Raw genomic sequence first — 16637 nt, 5'->3', positions numbered from 1 at the left:
ACAATCCTTACGGGATATAATGCAGATAACTTGAATATAAAATAAAAAATGTCTTCCCAAGACAAACACTTTTTAGAAAATGTGTTTCAAGCCTTTTTTCGCCGAAGTTTTTTTTGTTTCTTTCTAGACCCATTCCCACTCCAAGCCTATAGAAACGCCTGGTAGATATCGTGGTTTGGTGTAGTTTGCGCCGCGCATGAAATGTGCAGCAAGCAATTTGCAGAAAAGTTTCTTTTTTCAGCTGCTCTAGTGGATTTTCGAGATGCCGGTTTGTGAGCTGTGCGAAGGAGAGAGCTTCGAGTCTCGGGATGGATTGTATTTCTGTCTCGACTGCGGAACACAATCTCAAGTAAGTAAAAAACAAGGTTTGGTTTCTAAACATAAACGACAATCACCGTATAATAAACCCACTGATAAGCAAGCGTACATCTACAAGTCATCAAAGGCACAGCTGATAGACCAGAAAATGAATAATGATAGCTTATAAATATTATTATCAAGATGAGTTTTCTATCTTCCCATTCCATCCCTTACTGTCCAATTCTTTTAATATCCATCTGTGCCACACGTACCAAATAAGTTCTTGCACTCTTCTCCAGCGATTTCTAGGGTTGATCCGCATATCATAGTCAACACTCTCAGGGACAAAATCACCACCCATATAGCCAATTAGAAAGTGGTTCCGTGTAAAGACAGGTTCATCGTCCGGGTCGTCACTTACAACGGTCAAAGGTCTTGAATGGAGAAAATTGAGAAGACTCTCGACGCTGATAAAGGTTGTCACTAATTGCTCCTAGTTCACATCCGCATCACTAAGTACCAATGATATCGCACATTTTGCCGACTTAATTATGGGCTCTTCACTGCTTTGTTCAAAGTCATCCGTTCAACTCTGTCTCTGTCTATAGCTCATACTCACTCCTGTAGTTCTTTAGACGCTTCTACAAAGTTCGCCCTGTTGTCACTTAGCACTTGCGTAGGCCAACCTCTCAGCGCTGTCATTCTAATGAAGACATTCAGAAATCCATCAGATTCCAGCGATGATGCCATCTCTAAATGACAACAATTTGTTTGTAGACATAAAAACAAACATAAATATCTCTTAGTTTGTGGTTTCCAACGTCCCTGCTTAGTCAGATAAGGACCACCAAAATCCAGCGCACAGTTAACAAATGGTCTCGCACATAACTGTCTCTAACCGTATCCTTGGTAACTGCACTATTTGTTGCATCAAAGACTTTGTCTGAAATTGTTTCACACAGTGGAACAGTTCCGTTTCACACACTTCACTTCCTCTCTAATATGAACCACTACGTATTTCTCTCTAAGGTGATAAATAGTAAAGTTAATTCCCATGCAATGTTCCGATTCATGATGCTACTTGACAATTAACGCTGTGACCACAGTTCTCTTGGGAAGTATCAATGGCATTTTACTTCAAACGATAAGTTATCCGTATGTCATAGTCTTGTATCCGCACGCAAGAGTCCATTCACCAACACTGGGTTGAGCGACACCAACGAACTTTGCTTTGAAATTGAATTTCCCTGTGTCAATGCGCCCATCTCCGTTGTAAAACCTTGTAACTGAGCTTCACGAAAAATGGACAACTATACATCCTTAAGCTCCTCTGGTTTGAGGTCTCCACTCTTTCTCTGATCAACGCAGGTTTCCTACAATTGTCCACAAATCGTTGCACCCAGCCTCACTCTGACTAAAGACAACCCGAACTCCAGTTGCCCCTTAGGTTTAACCCAATACCACTATGTAATTCCCATAGGATCTAGTCTCCAGACATTCAGATCAACTTCATCCGTTACTAGGTAACTCGATGGGTCCTGAGACACCTTAAACTCAAGACTGTTTGTGTTCATAATGACTTTTCAAACTTACACTTGGGCCATTCATTTGGTTGTTTCTTAAGGAAGTCCGGTCCATTCCACCACTGTGAACATTCCGATAATTCCATTATTGTCAGTCCACGTCTGCTGGATTTTTTGTTGGTACATACCGCCACTGTTCTGGGGACGAGTATTCATGAATCTCCCCTACATGATGAGCTACAAGTTCTAAGTTCATTGCTTTCAATGGCGCTAGTCTAGTTTTCGATGCAATCAATCGAACAGTAACACTTCCGTCTTCATATGAATGTCGAAAATACAGGACCGCTGCATAAGCGCTTTCTGAAGCATCTGAAAACGTATGCACACTGACTTCATTCTTCTCAACTATGAGTCCTGGATCCTTATAAACACCTTGGAATGCTGAGTGATTCTAGATCGTCCAGTTCCATAAACCACTTTATCCACTGCAGCTGATGCTGTTCTGGTAACAGTTCTTCCCATCTGACTCCATCTAACCACGCCTTTTGGATCAGTAACTTCTTAAAGCCCCATTGTCACCAGTTCACTTCCGGAGGTCCGACGGAAACCTCAACTGTTAAAAGACAAAAGAATCTATTAGAATCCGAGATATTTAACATGCCATCCGCTCTCAATTATCAGTCACATCCTCGAATATACACACTGCTTTCAATATTTCGAAATATTTTTCGCGTTTTCCGTTAAAAATCATCGGAGATTGTAACGTAATCGACCGGAAGTAAACAATGTAAGACAATGCGGCTTTAACTGGGTTTAAATGGCTCATAAACTGTAGCTGTTTTCTTTAGAACATTCCTCTTAGTAAACTGAAATCCTTTTAGTATATAGAAAGTTTTCATCCTGAGAAATCCACAGGACCCCCAAAGTTTTGCACGGTGGGGTGTCATTGCTATCAAGCTCAACTGTCGATGCTTTGGTTTCTTTGCACACACTGCCCAGAGCCTTATTTAAGGCTTATTTGAGATCCACTTCCGGATATGAAATCCTGCCATGTCTCCTAGTTCAGTAAGTTCCTTCCTGGTTTCTTTTGCCTCACTTACCAAATATAGTGAAGGCATCAAATCATCCATATAACAATGGTTCAGCACCGCATTAGCTGCTAGTGGGTGTGTCTCCAAATGTCTCTCTGCATGGTTACGCCAAACAAATTGTACTGCAGATGGACAGTAGCACCCTCCAAAAATAAATCTCACAAACTCGTAAACTCTTGTTTTCTTTTCGAATTCCCCATCAACAAAATGTCTATAAAGAAACCTGTGAAAAGGTCTGTACTCCTTCCAGAGTACTATTTGATGATACATTTGACTAACATCACCGACAATCACCACTGGCTCCTGTCGAAACTTCACTAGTCGAATATCCACAATGTCACTTTGCAGCTTGGGCCCTGGTAACGATTCCGTATTAAGACTCTTGCCATCTTGCTCTGCAGATCCATCGAACACTGGGCGAACTTTAGTGGTTGCTATATCTGGTTGCAAGACCGGGAAGTGTGGTAGCAGCCACTGAGATTCTGGTTCACACTCATTCGTTGAAACTATATGAATATACCCTTTTTGTACATAATCATCAATTACACCTTGGTAAGCCATAGCAAATTCTGGATCTTTACTCAATCTCTTCTCAACTGCATTTAACCGACGTTCTGCCATTTATCTGTTTCCTGGCAAGTTTGGTGTCTCCTGTTTCCATGGAACTGTTACTTTATATCGCTCCCCATTGAATTTAATCGAAATTGTTATCTTCTCATCTATTGTCAACTGTGGATCTAGTTGTGGAGTCACCCCTATCGCCTCAAGGTTCCAAAACTGTTTCAAAGAGTTATTTCATTCCATTCCTTGTCTGATACATCACAATCTACATTATGTGTTTCCATCCGATAAGTATGGTGTTATCCTGCTGTTTCTTTACTAGCATCTTTGACACCGACTGTTCTGATTGCTGTCAATCCCAAGGGACAAAGTTTTGCACTTGGAAGTCTTGCATATGGAAGCACGGGTGGCCTAGTGTGCTAGCGCGTCGTCCTCTCACCGCTGGGCCCAGGTTCGAATCCTGGCTCAAACTGGGGATTTTTCCGGGTTCCTGGCTTGATTAGAATTTGTCACAAGTGAGTTGGAGTTATTCTCCGTGTTTCCAGTCTTCTCGGATAAGGACACTAAACCGAAGGTCCCGTCTCTTCAAGCTGCACTACACTAACCTTAACCGAAGGGACGTAAAAGAACCACTGCGGACGCAATAAACCCTCTGGCAGTGACCACCCCCAGTGACGAAACCGAGGGCCATATGTTAGAAAACTGTATATTCGGTTAAATATGTTACCCTCGATAAACAAAGATTAAACTGTTCATTATCACCTTTACAAATCTCTCTTATTGGAAATATTAAGTTATAATAATCAGATCGGATCAACTGTGTCAACCGTGTTCTTGTTTGCTAACTCTGGAAAATCAATACCCCTTAAATGTTCGTAATCATCCTTAATGTCACACCAGTTTGAAAGATTCATTTGTCGCCTAATGACCGTTTCAATGTTGCCATTGGCAACATTGATTGTCATTGTATCCCTTTGTATCTTTATTTACATAAGTCGTATCTGCCTTCATCTAAAAACCAGTTCACTCTCATTCTTTTGTGCCCATTCTTTAATATCACGGGGATGATGCGCAATATGACTTGATCATGTTTTTTAATTGTTTCAAAAGTACTTGGTTTACTTTCGAATTGGGTATGCCCCTGCGTAGCCTTATCCTGTCAAGGAGGATCCGATTTCTCCTCATCAATACTTTCAGAACTGTCCTTTTTCTGGTGTAGTAATCTGTGATGAGTGTTCCTGTAATTTTCTATTCCACACTCCCGTGTCCTTGAACATGACTTTCCAGAATGCCCATCTGCTAGGCAACGATAACATACGCCATGTTTATGAGCTAGCTCCAATCTCTTCATCACTTTTATTTGCCTTAAATTTTCACATTTCCAAATGGGTTGTATTTGATCACATGTTTGACAAGGACGCTCTCGCTTATCTTCAACTGTTCCAAAAAATTGTTTCTCGCGCCGGGCTCCCTGTGTGCCCGGTCTCCGCGACGCCCTTGGTCCTCGAGGACTGGTTACTACTACTGACTCCATGTTTCACTTCAGACGCCCAAGTCTGATATTCTGCCTCCTCAGCAACCCAGTATCTAAGTTCTTTTAAGGATTCTTGCTCGCCTTTCTCTGTTATCCAGCGGTAATAACGGCTAAGGTAGCTTTGAGGTATACAATACCATAAAAAGTTCCTCCCTTCAAATTATTCTGTGCAGCACATCTGCAAATTCTTCTAGTTCTTTAGGATTGTGTTCATTTGGCTTTAATTTCCGCAGTTGTTCAATATGGGTTGAACTTGACGCCAATGTCCTCCGTATTTCTTCTGAAGACGATTTTTTACCGCCTCGTACGCGGTAATCGAATATCCAAGTCCTTTCACTGTCTCTAACTCTTCGCCTTCAAGGCAACCTTCAAGCCTGAGCAATTTGAATTGTGGATCCAGATTTGTATTGTCCACGCAGCCCATCACGCTTGAAAATCCACTTTTTTACCCGAAAACTTGGGAATTTGGATTTGTTCGAGAAAATACCGCTCATCACGCTTGAAAATCCACTTTTTACCCGAAAACTTGGGAATTTTGATTTGTTCGAGCTGACGATTTGATTCCGACGACGCGCCATTTCCACCTTTGGCGCCATTTTGATTTGCGATTTGACTCGAGGATTTGACTCAAACCGCTACCACCACTGGTTTCCCACTTCAACTGCCTTTGCAATAAACAATCTCACTTCACTAGTCTCCTTGACGATTCTATCCATAATGTGACCGGGTGGTATTTTGAGTTATTTTAGATTTTGCAAAGATTTTAAGTAAGCGATTTTTGGATTGCGATTATAATTGTTTTACGTATTTTACGGATTGTTTCTCAAACGTGATTCTAATTCGATCCGTACACGTTTAGGAATTTACTTTCAACATGTTTCAAATTCCTTTATATTAGTATCAATAGCTTGATAGTGATAATTGACTTGAGTTTAGCGTCCTTTACCATTTCCCAGGAAGATTAGTTTCTAAATTTGACAGGACAATGGAACCAGAGTGAAGTTAGTTCCTTATTCGCAGTTCCTTTTTCGTCTGTTTCCTTATTCGCTCAGTTCCTTATTCAAATCCGGGGGGGTACTTACATGATACCTTTTAATTCGAGTTGAAACAGTATTTAGGCATAACAGTTTATTCAGAACAAGTCCAACAGCATTTTCGTCGGGTAAATTTCGATGCTTTAACGTGCTCGCTGCTAATCGGAGCTGTGAACATGAGACTCTATCTGCTACAAAAGGTCAAATTACGCTATGCGTGCAATCGCTTTCACAAATGAATTTAGCAAAAGAGAGGAAATCTACCTCTCATCTGATAAATGTATTTATATCTTGGGCTTTCTTTCCAAACGCATTAATATATTTAGAGGAAAAATATTCACGCTTTACGTGACTACGTACGCGTGTAGAAGGAATTTGACCTTGCTAACAAAACCACAATTTGACAGATAGTGCTTGTTGTCAATTAACACCTTGGCTACTAGATATGGCTCTGACAAAACAAATAGATTAGTGCAGTGACACGAATAGGGAACTGCTCCTTATTCAAGTTAGTTTTCGCGAATAAGGAAATGGAATCTCCCAACGTCCGATTTCGTTTTACGACTTTATCCGAATAAGGAATAGACTATGAAGAGGGCTGTCAGTGTTTGCTCATCATTTCTCAATAAAGGAAATGAAATTTCATAACTCCCGATTCGCTTTTACGACTCCTTTCTAAAGAGTTCTCGAAAAAGGAAATGGTATTTCATAACTCCCGATCTCGTTTTAACTTACTTATCCGAATAAGGAATAAACTCAAAAAGAAGATTGTCAGTGTTTTTTCAACATCTCTTGAAAAAGGAAATGGCATTACATAACGCCTGATTTCGTTTTTACTACTTTTTTTACCGAAAAAGGAATGGAGTAAAAAGAAGATTGTTAGCGTGTTTTTTTTTCAACATCTTTTGAATAAGGAGATGGTGTTTATAACGACCGATTTCGTTTTTACGAATTATAGGAATCGAACGAATTTCTCGAATAAGGAAATGGAATTAGCTTTAACGACGCGAATTATAAGACCGAATGACTAGAAGGGCATGGTTGTCCCCCAAATAAAGTCCCTTTAACCGTGTTCCCTTCAAAATTTTTTACTCATGTTACGGCTTGTTTGGGTTTCCTAACATTTCTTGTATTGTGCACCCCCCACCCGCAATTTTGTGCCAGCCCCCCCCCCCCCCCCCCCCCCCCGCAATCCGCAATCTTATATGCCATGCTACGGTTCTGGCCCAGCTCTAGTGTGTGCTATAAATGTATTTATAAATATAATAAAATACAGAGTTTGGACCATTATTTGAAGTGTTGTTTAATTCTATTTTATTGCAATAAAAACACTGTATAGTGTGTTGCCCAAGATCAACACTTTCTAACGAACTTTGGCAAATGATACACGATACAAGCAAGTAAATTGCCGCTTTGCGTCCTATGTCCAAGCCGCAAGGACATGTAGTCCAGCTTATCTTTATCATCGTGCTCTTGTTAACGCTGTCAGTAAGGTAATTTATACATATTCTATGCTTTTAATTTGAATGGTCTCTGGTTATATCAGAAGATGTAGCAAAAAAATGTAGAAATGCAGAAATGTAGAAATGTTTAGAAAATACTAAAGAACCCTCTCTTTAGTCTATTCCTTATTCGGATAAGTCGTAAAACGAGATCGGGCGTTATGAAATTTCATTTCCTTATTCGAGAAATGTTTAGAAAACACAAACGACCCTCTCTTTAGTCTATTCCTTATTCGGATAAGTAGGTAAAACGAAATCAGGTGCTATTAAATACCAATTCCTTATTCGAGAAATGTTTAGAAAACATAAACGACCCTCTTTTTAGTCTATTCCTTATTCGGATAAAGTCGTAAAACGAAATCGGACGTTGGGAGATTCCATTTCCTTATTCGCGAAAACTAACTTGAATTAGGAGCAGTTGCCTATTCGTGTCACTGCACTAATCTATTTGTTTTGTCAGAGCCTTATGTAGTAGCCAAGGTGTTAATTGACAACAAGCACTATCTGTCAAATTGTGGTTTTGTTAGCAAGGTCAAATTCACACGACATACGTACGTAGTCAAGTAAGGCGCGAATATACTCCTCTAAAGAAATTGTGAGAAAATACTAACAATCCTCTTTAAAGTAGATTCCTTATTCGAATAGATATTTAAAAAGAAATCAGGCGTTATGAAATACCATTTCCTTATTCGAGAAATGTTTAGAAAATACTAAAGAACCCTCTTTTTAGTCTATTCCTTATTCGGATAAGTAGTTAAAACGAGATAGGGAGTTATGAAATACCATTTCCTTTTTCGAGAACTCTTTCGAAAGGAGTCGTTAAAGCGAAATCGGGCGTTATGAAATTTCATGTCCTTTATTGAGAAATGATGAGCAAACACTGACAACCCTCTTCATAGTCTATTCCTTATTCGTATAAAGTCGTAAAACGAAATCGGACGTTGGGAGATTCCATTTCCTTATTCGCGAAAACTAACTTGAATAAGGAGCAGTTCCCTATTCGTGTCACTGCACTAATCTATTTGTTTTGTCAGAGCCTTATGTAGTAGCCAAGGTGTTAATTGACAACAAGCACTATCTGTCAAATTGTGGTTTTGTTAGCAAGGTCAAATTCCTTCTACACGCGTACGTAGTCAAGTAAAGCGTGAATATTTCTCCTCTAAATATATTAATGCGTTTGGAAATAAAGCCCAAGATACAAATACATTTATTAGATGAGAGGTAGATTTTCTCTCTTTTGCTAGATTCATTTGTGAAAGCGATTGCACGCATTTCGTAATTTGACCTTTTGTAGCAGATAGAGTCTCATGTTCACAGCTCCGATTAGCAGCGAGCACGTTAAAGCATCGAAATTTACCCGACGAAAATGCTGTTGGACTTGTTCTGAATAAACTGTTATGCCTAAATACTGTTTCAACTCGAATTAAAAGGTTTCATGTAAGTACCCCCCCCGGATTTGAATAAGGAACTGAGCGAATAAGGAAACAGACGAAAAAGGAACTGCGAATAAGGAACTAACTTCACTCTGGTGACAATGGACGCTGAGTAATTTGAACGGTAGTAAATGTTAGCGTCCCTAGAAAAATGCGCGTCCCCAAGCGAGTAAAAAAGCGGCTGTTTTATACAGTATCTGTTAGTTTTTTTTAGTACCGTTGAGCAAGGAGACGCATTGCTTGCGCGGTGTGATGCGGGAGCGAGATATGCAGTTGCTCAGGGAAGACAGTCAGCAGAGATAAGCTACAAGCTTAGAGCGCTGTCCGTACGGGCCTGTCATGCTAGTTGTGTTCAGTTTGATTTACCGGTTGTAAGTACTTTGTTTTTAAAACTAGCCTTTGGTTTAGGTTACTTTTTCTCGGGATTTGACTTTGTTTGTTATCACTTAAAATTTATTATTTAATTTGTTAATAAATCCTTATAAGTCCATGCCTTGCATCATGTATTCGTTCTCACGTTGCCTTTCGCTCGATCGTTTTCGTTTCATTCCATTTATTTTTGCCTACTTTTTGGCTGGTGTCAGAACCTGATAGTTTTGCTTTCAGTATTATATTTGTTTCTACATTTTTCGTAACCGCACGGTAAATGTCAAGTTCCGACGGTTACAATAACTAGATCTATTTCATCTCCCAGAGCATTAGGCTTTTCTTTGTCTTCCTCTTTCTCTCTTTTTGGTTGCGCTGAAACATGTGGTACGTATTGCACTAGTTGGTGTATGAATATCATGTGTAAAAAGAAACATGTTACCCAATTCTCGTTTATTTCAATTGTTTTTGTAATTAGAACTGTTTTCCATAAGCTAAGTAATTTCCTTTTACAACATTTATATTTACAACATTGATTGTACATAAATTGTACTCATAACTTCGATGTACAATCCCTTAACTAACTATTTTAAATTGTACTCAAAACTTTTTTCGACAATCCCTTAAAAATACTAAGTTCTTTTCAGTTTCGAATCATAACGCCGTTCGAACAATCCTAAAAAAAGTTATTTTTAATTGTACTCATATAACTCCATTCTACAATCCTCTAAAATATTAAGTTATTTTAATTGTACTCATTGTCTGTTCGACAATCCTCTAAAATACTAAGTTGACAAGTTGACGGGAGGAAGAGTTAGATGAGAGGATGTGTTGACGAGAGGACGCATTGACAAGTTGAGGGGAGGACGAGTTAGATGAGAGGATGTGTTGACAAGTTGATGAGAGGAACCGTTGATAAGTTGACACGAGAACGAGATTTATCGTGGAGATAAGTTTACGTGAGAACAAGTTGACGCTAAGACGATGTTAGATCGGGTTAACGTGAGTTACTGGTGACATGGAAGCATGTGGAGTAAACCATTTTTTTTAGAAAACATATTACTTGGGGGTATTCTGCAATTACTCCCACGTTTTTCTCATGTGTTTTTAGTAAAAAGTGTGATACATGTTCAAACCTGCATTTGCTTGCATTTATTTTCCTATTGTCCCTACAGCACGCTAGGGAAGAAATGCTTGCTGAGATAGAATTTGACAACAACATTAGTCGTGCAATAGAAAAGAAGAAAAAACCTGGAAGACCAAGATTACGTAAGCAACTACTAACTTTTCATTCAGATCACCTGCCAGCAGGTAATTCGGTGCATACTATACTACTTAGATTGTATAAGTGGTGTATGTTTTGCACTTGGTAGCAAGAGAAAAAGGGAAGCCATGGTTGATGCAGGAAGCTATTCAGTTCATACTCAAGGCTCAGGTGAAGTTCCTGGTCAGTGAAGGGATCCAGCCAGAACTAAAGGTATGACGTCATCGTCATCATCATCATCATCACATATTCGCCCTTGATTATCTTGTAGAAAGTATGCTATAGAGGTTATTTGATAATAAGACGTCAAGGCCGATTGGACTATGATTCAATAGACCACGAGGTTGAAGGCAGAATGGACTATTCAAAATCATAGTTCAAGAGACTGAGAGGTCTAATTGTTTTAGATGGCCAAACTTAGATCAAAATATAGTCATGATTGAAAATGGTTTGTATATTGGTGAGTGTTTTTTGTAAACTTACACGTTTTCGATTGTTTTCTTACTTTTTTTTTAGACAGGATTATCTCAGTTTGTTAAGACGTCCTCGTTAACTTCAGCAAATCGCAATTCAGTTGCTATTTTCCCGAGCATTTCTCTACTCACCATCTATCACTAAAAGACCATTAGTAGCTTAGCCAATCAGATTGCAGCATTTGTGATAGACCTCTAGTTGGTGAATTCTGATAAGTTAAAACTACTTCCACTTGTGGTGCTAACTTTTGTTAATGTTTCAGGATATTGTTGGACAAATCTGGTTTGCATATCTAAGAAAAAAAAAGCTTGCATTTTTCGAAAATCCTCCTTCACCATCTGAAATCCTGAAAAAAGGAAGACAACATGAAAGTAAAAGAAACAAAAACAGAAAGAAAGAGTTGTCAGACACAGAAAGTGAACTACCAGAATTATGTTCTGAGTTTGACGAAGAGAGTTGTTATTCAGGTAAGTTATTTTTTTTTTCACTTTAGTAATGTTAATCACTTAGCCTCAAGTAAATTGAGTTTTTCTTCTGCTGCCCTGGACAAATGTTGAGTTGGTTTTAAATTAGATAAGCTTTAGCAATTTATTTGTCAAAATATTGAAAAAGTGCTATTTTTTCGTAAAATTGTGAGAAATTTTATTGTAATAATTACAATATCTCAAGAATGAATCATCTGCAAACAAATCTTATATTACAGTGTAATCTGGATTTTATAATAGGCCCTGGATGAAAGAAAATGTATACAGTAATATCGAGGTATCGTTACAAAGAGGTCCTTGATTTTACGATATAAAGAAAAACCCATTGCAAATAATTAATTATCAACCTTTACAAAATAATAATAATCCAATATCGTAAAATCAAGTTAATTTCTTATACATTTCACTGTGTTTCTGCCGGGAGGACGGAACGCCATCGTGAAATTGAGGTTATTGTAGAAATCCAGTATCGTAAAATTCCAGGTTCCACTGTATTTGTTTCGGTTAACTAAAAGAACCCGGAAAAAAAAAGAAATACACCCAATATAACACACAGAACTTCGCAGTTTGTTTTTGCTTGATGATGTTGGTGTAATAGATTCAGACATCATGTTAACTGATTTCTTATTTCCTTTCAGGCGACAAGCCGACTAAAGCTGAAGAAAAGACAGAGGATCTTCTGTTCAGTGATAGCGACACGGAAGATGACAAATCTGGGGATGAGAATATTGGCTCATTGAATTCCAATAGTAGACAAAATAAATCATTGTGTTTAAGAACAACAGTGGCTATCATTTATCTTGCTCTTCTGCAGTTAAATGAGCCAACCTTTTTGAGTGATATAATAAGGTAATTAGATAGTTTTGCGTACCGACTTTACTGTATCAGATTCTCCCTCACATTCTATGTCCAAGATTTTGTCTTTGCTGCTTTTTATTGTCGCCACAATGTTTAACTTTTTGTATATTTATATATTTGTGTTCCCATAACAAAAAGCTTTATTAATAATGACTGATATTATATTTCCTTTCTTTTTAGAATTTATTAACAGTTTTGATAAATCAAAACACCTTTCAAACAAGATTATTGAATAAGGTTCACCAAACTCTGATATAAGAATCTGTTTTATTAGCAACCAGGATTTTAGGAATTGTGTGTATTTTTTTTTAAATTGAGGTGTTAGATTGAATAAGGTTCACCAAACTCTGATATAAGAATCTGTTTTATTAGCAACCAGGATTTTAGGAATTGTGTGTAATTTTTTTTTTTTAATTGAGGTGTTAGATTATGTTGAATGTGAAAAATCCGGTCATTTTTTAACCACAAAACACTGCGGAGGTAGGGGGTGCACTCTCCCTCCAACCCCCCCCCCCCCCCCCTAGCTACATGCTTGAACCCCCCTGAACACCATCTCTTAATCTTTAAATGATTTAATTGCCACTAGCGAGCTAATCCGGCAATGGGGTGGCCAGCAGTGGACGGCGCAATGACAATAAATAAAGGCAATGTGTAATATTAATAAACAACAATAATAAATAATCGACTACCAGACGTAACTGTAGCTGTAACTCCAGCACCTGCATAATATGGTATCACTGTTTTTCCAAAGCAATGTAGTATCTGCCTAAAGAAGCCGGGGAAATGAGCAGTAAGGGAGCTATTGTGTCCCTCTGTTTTCTTAATGTTTTTTTTTTGTGTGACCCCCTCCCCCACCCCAGTAATGATAATAAGTATTTTGAGGTCTGTTACGACTGCTTATTGGAACTCTATTGGAATACTCATAACAACTGACATTTTGAGATTTGTCTTTTGTTCTAGATGGATCAAGGAAGGGAGTTTTCCCTACTTTGGCGGAACAAGGTTTCTTCCCAATTACATGAAGTTGAGCCATAGTGATTCAAGGGCATTGTCGTTAAATTGCGTCCCCATGCGTCAACATGTCTTGATGAATGCAAGATCTATTGCTAGGACGCTAAACATAAAGTCATTCCCACAGCAAGACCTGAAGATATATATCTCGCGATATATCTTGGACCTCAACCTACCAGGTACAAAGAGAACAATTAACAGATAAAATATCCTCGGAATGTCTAATTCAAAACACCATATACAATATTATTTTTATTAAACAAGAGTTGAATCTCAGCTTAATCACTACCGTGACAGTTTTGGTTGAAAGAAAACAAAAAGAGAAAAAAAGAAAAAAAGGTTGTATGGCCAAGGCCTTTATGAAGCGAAATACGATGTATTAATTATGACAAAAAACTATAAACTAAAATAGTTTTCTGGTTATAATAATCAAATACATCGATGCTGGTACAGTTTGCATAAGACTACAAAACAAAACCGTGTATTTCTCTGTTCGATGTACGGTAATGATATCTAAAAATAGTCACAAGTTTGGTAAAGAGACACCAGGAACCTCAACTCTCAAAAAATCGTGCTAAATTTCCAAATCAGTTTAAAAATGCATAGAGCATTTCCTCGCCCAAACAGCTCTATTTACGCTCACTCTGATTTATAGTTCTATGTTTTAGGAATTATCCACGGATTTGTACACAGGCTTATGCAGATACTGACGCCGTTATTTTCTGTGTTTGGCAAAACACTTCAGCGAAATGATTATGAGTTGGCAGCAATGGCGTACATTTTGATGGCTGTTAAGCTCTGCTACGGGCTTGACGATAAAAACGACAATAGCAAGCGGTAAGGCTCGTACATTTTCAAATTGGCAATGGACTTTGACCGTGTAGGTATGCCAGAAGTTTTTTATTGGCAATAAAAAAAAGGCTAAAGTTGTTTTATTCTTACGATATCCCAACTGTCGTCGCTGTATCTTAAAGTCCCTATATCCCTTAACGGCCGGACAAACTTTGGCACAAAGATGCAGTGACATGCCCGCTATTAAAAATGAGATAAGAAAACAAAATAAAGAAAGTTTGGTCAGTTCGCGTAGTTTGAATCCTCCTTGTTGCTGATTGGTCGAACCATACCTAAATGGAATGTTTTGTAGATTTGGCGATCTTCGAGAGGCGAACGTTCTCTTCATCGCTGCACTTTTTGGTTGCCAGTATTGCGTTCCGTGTGAAACAAGTTTTTTTCCTGCGTTTTAAAAAAGTTTGATGAAATTTGCAAAAATAAAGGTGTCAAACTGACAAACAATTATTTTTTAAAGAAGTTGCAAGAGAAAAGACCTTACTTTTTATCAGATGTTACGAAAAGCACAAAATTCACAAAAATAGTGGCGCCGAAATTTCACGTATTACCGCCGTTTGTATTACAATGCGTCTACCCAATAGACAGTCTAGACGTTCAAACTGCAAATGATCTTCCGTCAATCAAATATGTTGATTCGTAGCTGGCTGAATTTCAACCTCGGCAAACGGACTTTGATCAGTCATGACAACTATTTTTTTTACGAAAACTTTGCTCATACGTAGAACATTGCAAATTGTAAAATATACAATTTTTGTGGTATCGTCACCCTCTTAGTCGTATTTATGGTCGATGCGTTAAAGCCTTATCACTTTTCTCACATTCTATAACACTCCGCCTTTTTTCCTCTGAAGGTTTCAAGAAGCTCTGAGTCAAACGACCGACGAAGCTGTTGATACTCATAATACACTGCCACTGTGGAGTGATTGGGCTTCCTGTGCACAAGCTTGTCAGTCAAAGAGACGAGAAGCCGGCGTGCCCTGGACAGACGAAGAGTTACGCGAGACACGTGACCCACGAACATACGGGACCTTTTGCAAGACCGCTGCGTTCGGCTCGTGGGCATCCCGCGACCCCGAAATGCTCGAAGGCAAAGCTGCCATCCCCGCGAAAAAGAGGTCCGTGCGCAAGGAGCGATGGAATAACTGCGCAGAGGTAGGCTACGGAAGGCGATATGCTTGTTAAAATAACACATTACTAGATATCTCCAGCTAGCGCTAGGCTAGGCTTCCAGCTTACGCAACAACCGACCGAAATCCCCTTCCGCCCGCAAAGCCTGAGGCTACTAATTTTGGCATATTCAACGATCTATTTGATTGGCTAAGAAACTAATTGCTGAATGTACTCTACCCCTTTTTCTTCCTCCCGTATTTGATTGGTCAAAAAGGTAGACGCGATTGCAAATCTGCCGATGGCGTTTTTTCGGGTTTCCTGTAATGTATTGTGCTCCCTGTGGTTGATGATATGACGTCACCCGCTGTCCCCTCTCCCCAGCCCCTCTAGCCTAACGGCAAACCACACGAATCCCAAAATAAACGTCTGAAATTATGCTGAGTATTTTAATAGACAGGAATCGCTTTGTAATACGTGGCGCTTCACTGATGGCTTTAGTGCTCCATGATCGTTTCGCACGGGACTAGAGCCAAACTTGCGTTGGCTACGATCCCTATCGATTTTTTTTTCAAAACGTGTTTTTTGGCTTTTAGATATTCTCAAATTTAGTGGCCACACCGGAAGCTCCTTGCACAGATCAACACACGACGACGAGTTTCCCCACAGCCTGTCGACACGCGACAGACGACACGAATGACTGCTTTCATACGACACGCGACAGGCGGTTATCGTTAGAGTCAACGTCAAAACTCTGTAGTGAGCGTTCAGTATCTAGAGAAACAGACGATGAATCCTGTCAACAGTTCCGTCGATACGTGTGCTATTTGCGACCCGGTTCTTTTATGAACACACGACCTTCGTCGTACGACTTTTTGTTGCGACTTTTGTCGAGTCGCATCGAAGCGAGGCCAGAGGATCTTGAAAAATTACTTGTTAAGCTTGAGTCGGCAATGTTTGCTATTTCTCAGGGAAAGGAACTGCCTAACTATGGCAGCAGGAGATTTTGACAAACAGGGTATTGATGCTTCGTCCTGTTTATTTTCTGGTTGTCTTGAGTGCAGGCATAATTGCGAAAAGTTTGGAGGTTATTTAATTATTAAAAAAAATTATAAAGAGATGCTTGAGATGTGCGGTTTGATAAATTAAACGTTTAAGTGTTTCTCAATGTCCCCCGGGCGTATTTTCTGTGAAGAGGAATGTTACAAAGCATAGATAAAGCCAGTATTTTATATTAATAGTCAA

At 39.0% G+C, this 16637-nt stretch overlaps 1 protein-coding gene across 2 annotated transcripts; it reads left to right on the top strand.

Annotated features, from left to right (window-relative positions):
• Nucleotides 1-150: 150 nt before the first annotated feature.
• LOC5520966 (TATA box-binding protein-associated factor RNA polymerase I subunit B) lies at nucleotides 151-16564 on the top strand. Of its 2 annotated transcripts, none has more exons than XM_048729091.1 (9): nucleotides 151-349; nucleotides 10520-10613; nucleotides 10718-10821; nucleotides 11345-11549; nucleotides 12206-12416; nucleotides 13386-13615; nucleotides 14105-14273; nucleotides 15137-15437; nucleotides 15989-16564. In XM_048729091.1, the coding sequence occupies exons 1-9, from the start codon at nucleotides 263-265 to the stop codon at nucleotides 16400-16402; spliced, it is 1815 nt and encodes a 604-aa protein (XP_048585048.1). In that variant the 5' UTR covers nucleotides 151-262; the 3' UTR covers nucleotides 16403-16564. The 2 variants fall into 2 exon arrangements, with proteins under 2 accessions (XP_048585048.1, XP_048585049.1); XM_048729092.1 differs by lacking the exon at nucleotides 151-349 and adding an exon at nucleotides 9078-9349.
• The last annotated feature ends 73 nt before the right edge of the window (nucleotides 16565-16637 follow it).

Source organism: Nematostella vectensis, chromosome 6, assembly GCF_932526225.1.
Source record: "Nematostella vectensis chromosome 6, jaNemVect1.1, whole genome shotgun sequence".
In the NCBI taxonomy this organism is placed as follows: Eukaryota; Metazoa; Cnidaria; class Anthozoa; order Actiniaria; family Edwardsiidae; genus Nematostella; species Nematostella vectensis.
The sequence above is the reverse complement of the archived record's forward strand: the minus strand, read 5'-3'. Positions and strand labels throughout refer to the sequence as shown.

Coding starts and splice junctions, on each gene's coding strand:
- LOC5520966 (XM_048729091.1), top strand. CDS start 263: ATGCCGGTTTGTGAGCTGTGCGAAGGAGAGAGCTTCGAGTCTCGGGAT. Junction 350..10,519: donor ACTGCGGAACACAATCTCAA/GTAAGTAAAAAA, acceptor TTGTCCCTACAG/CACGCTAGGGAAGAAATGCT. Junction 11,550..12,205: donor CGAAGAGAGTTGTTATTCAG/GTAAGTTATTTT, acceptor ATTTCCTTTCAG/GCGACAAGCCGACTAAAGCT.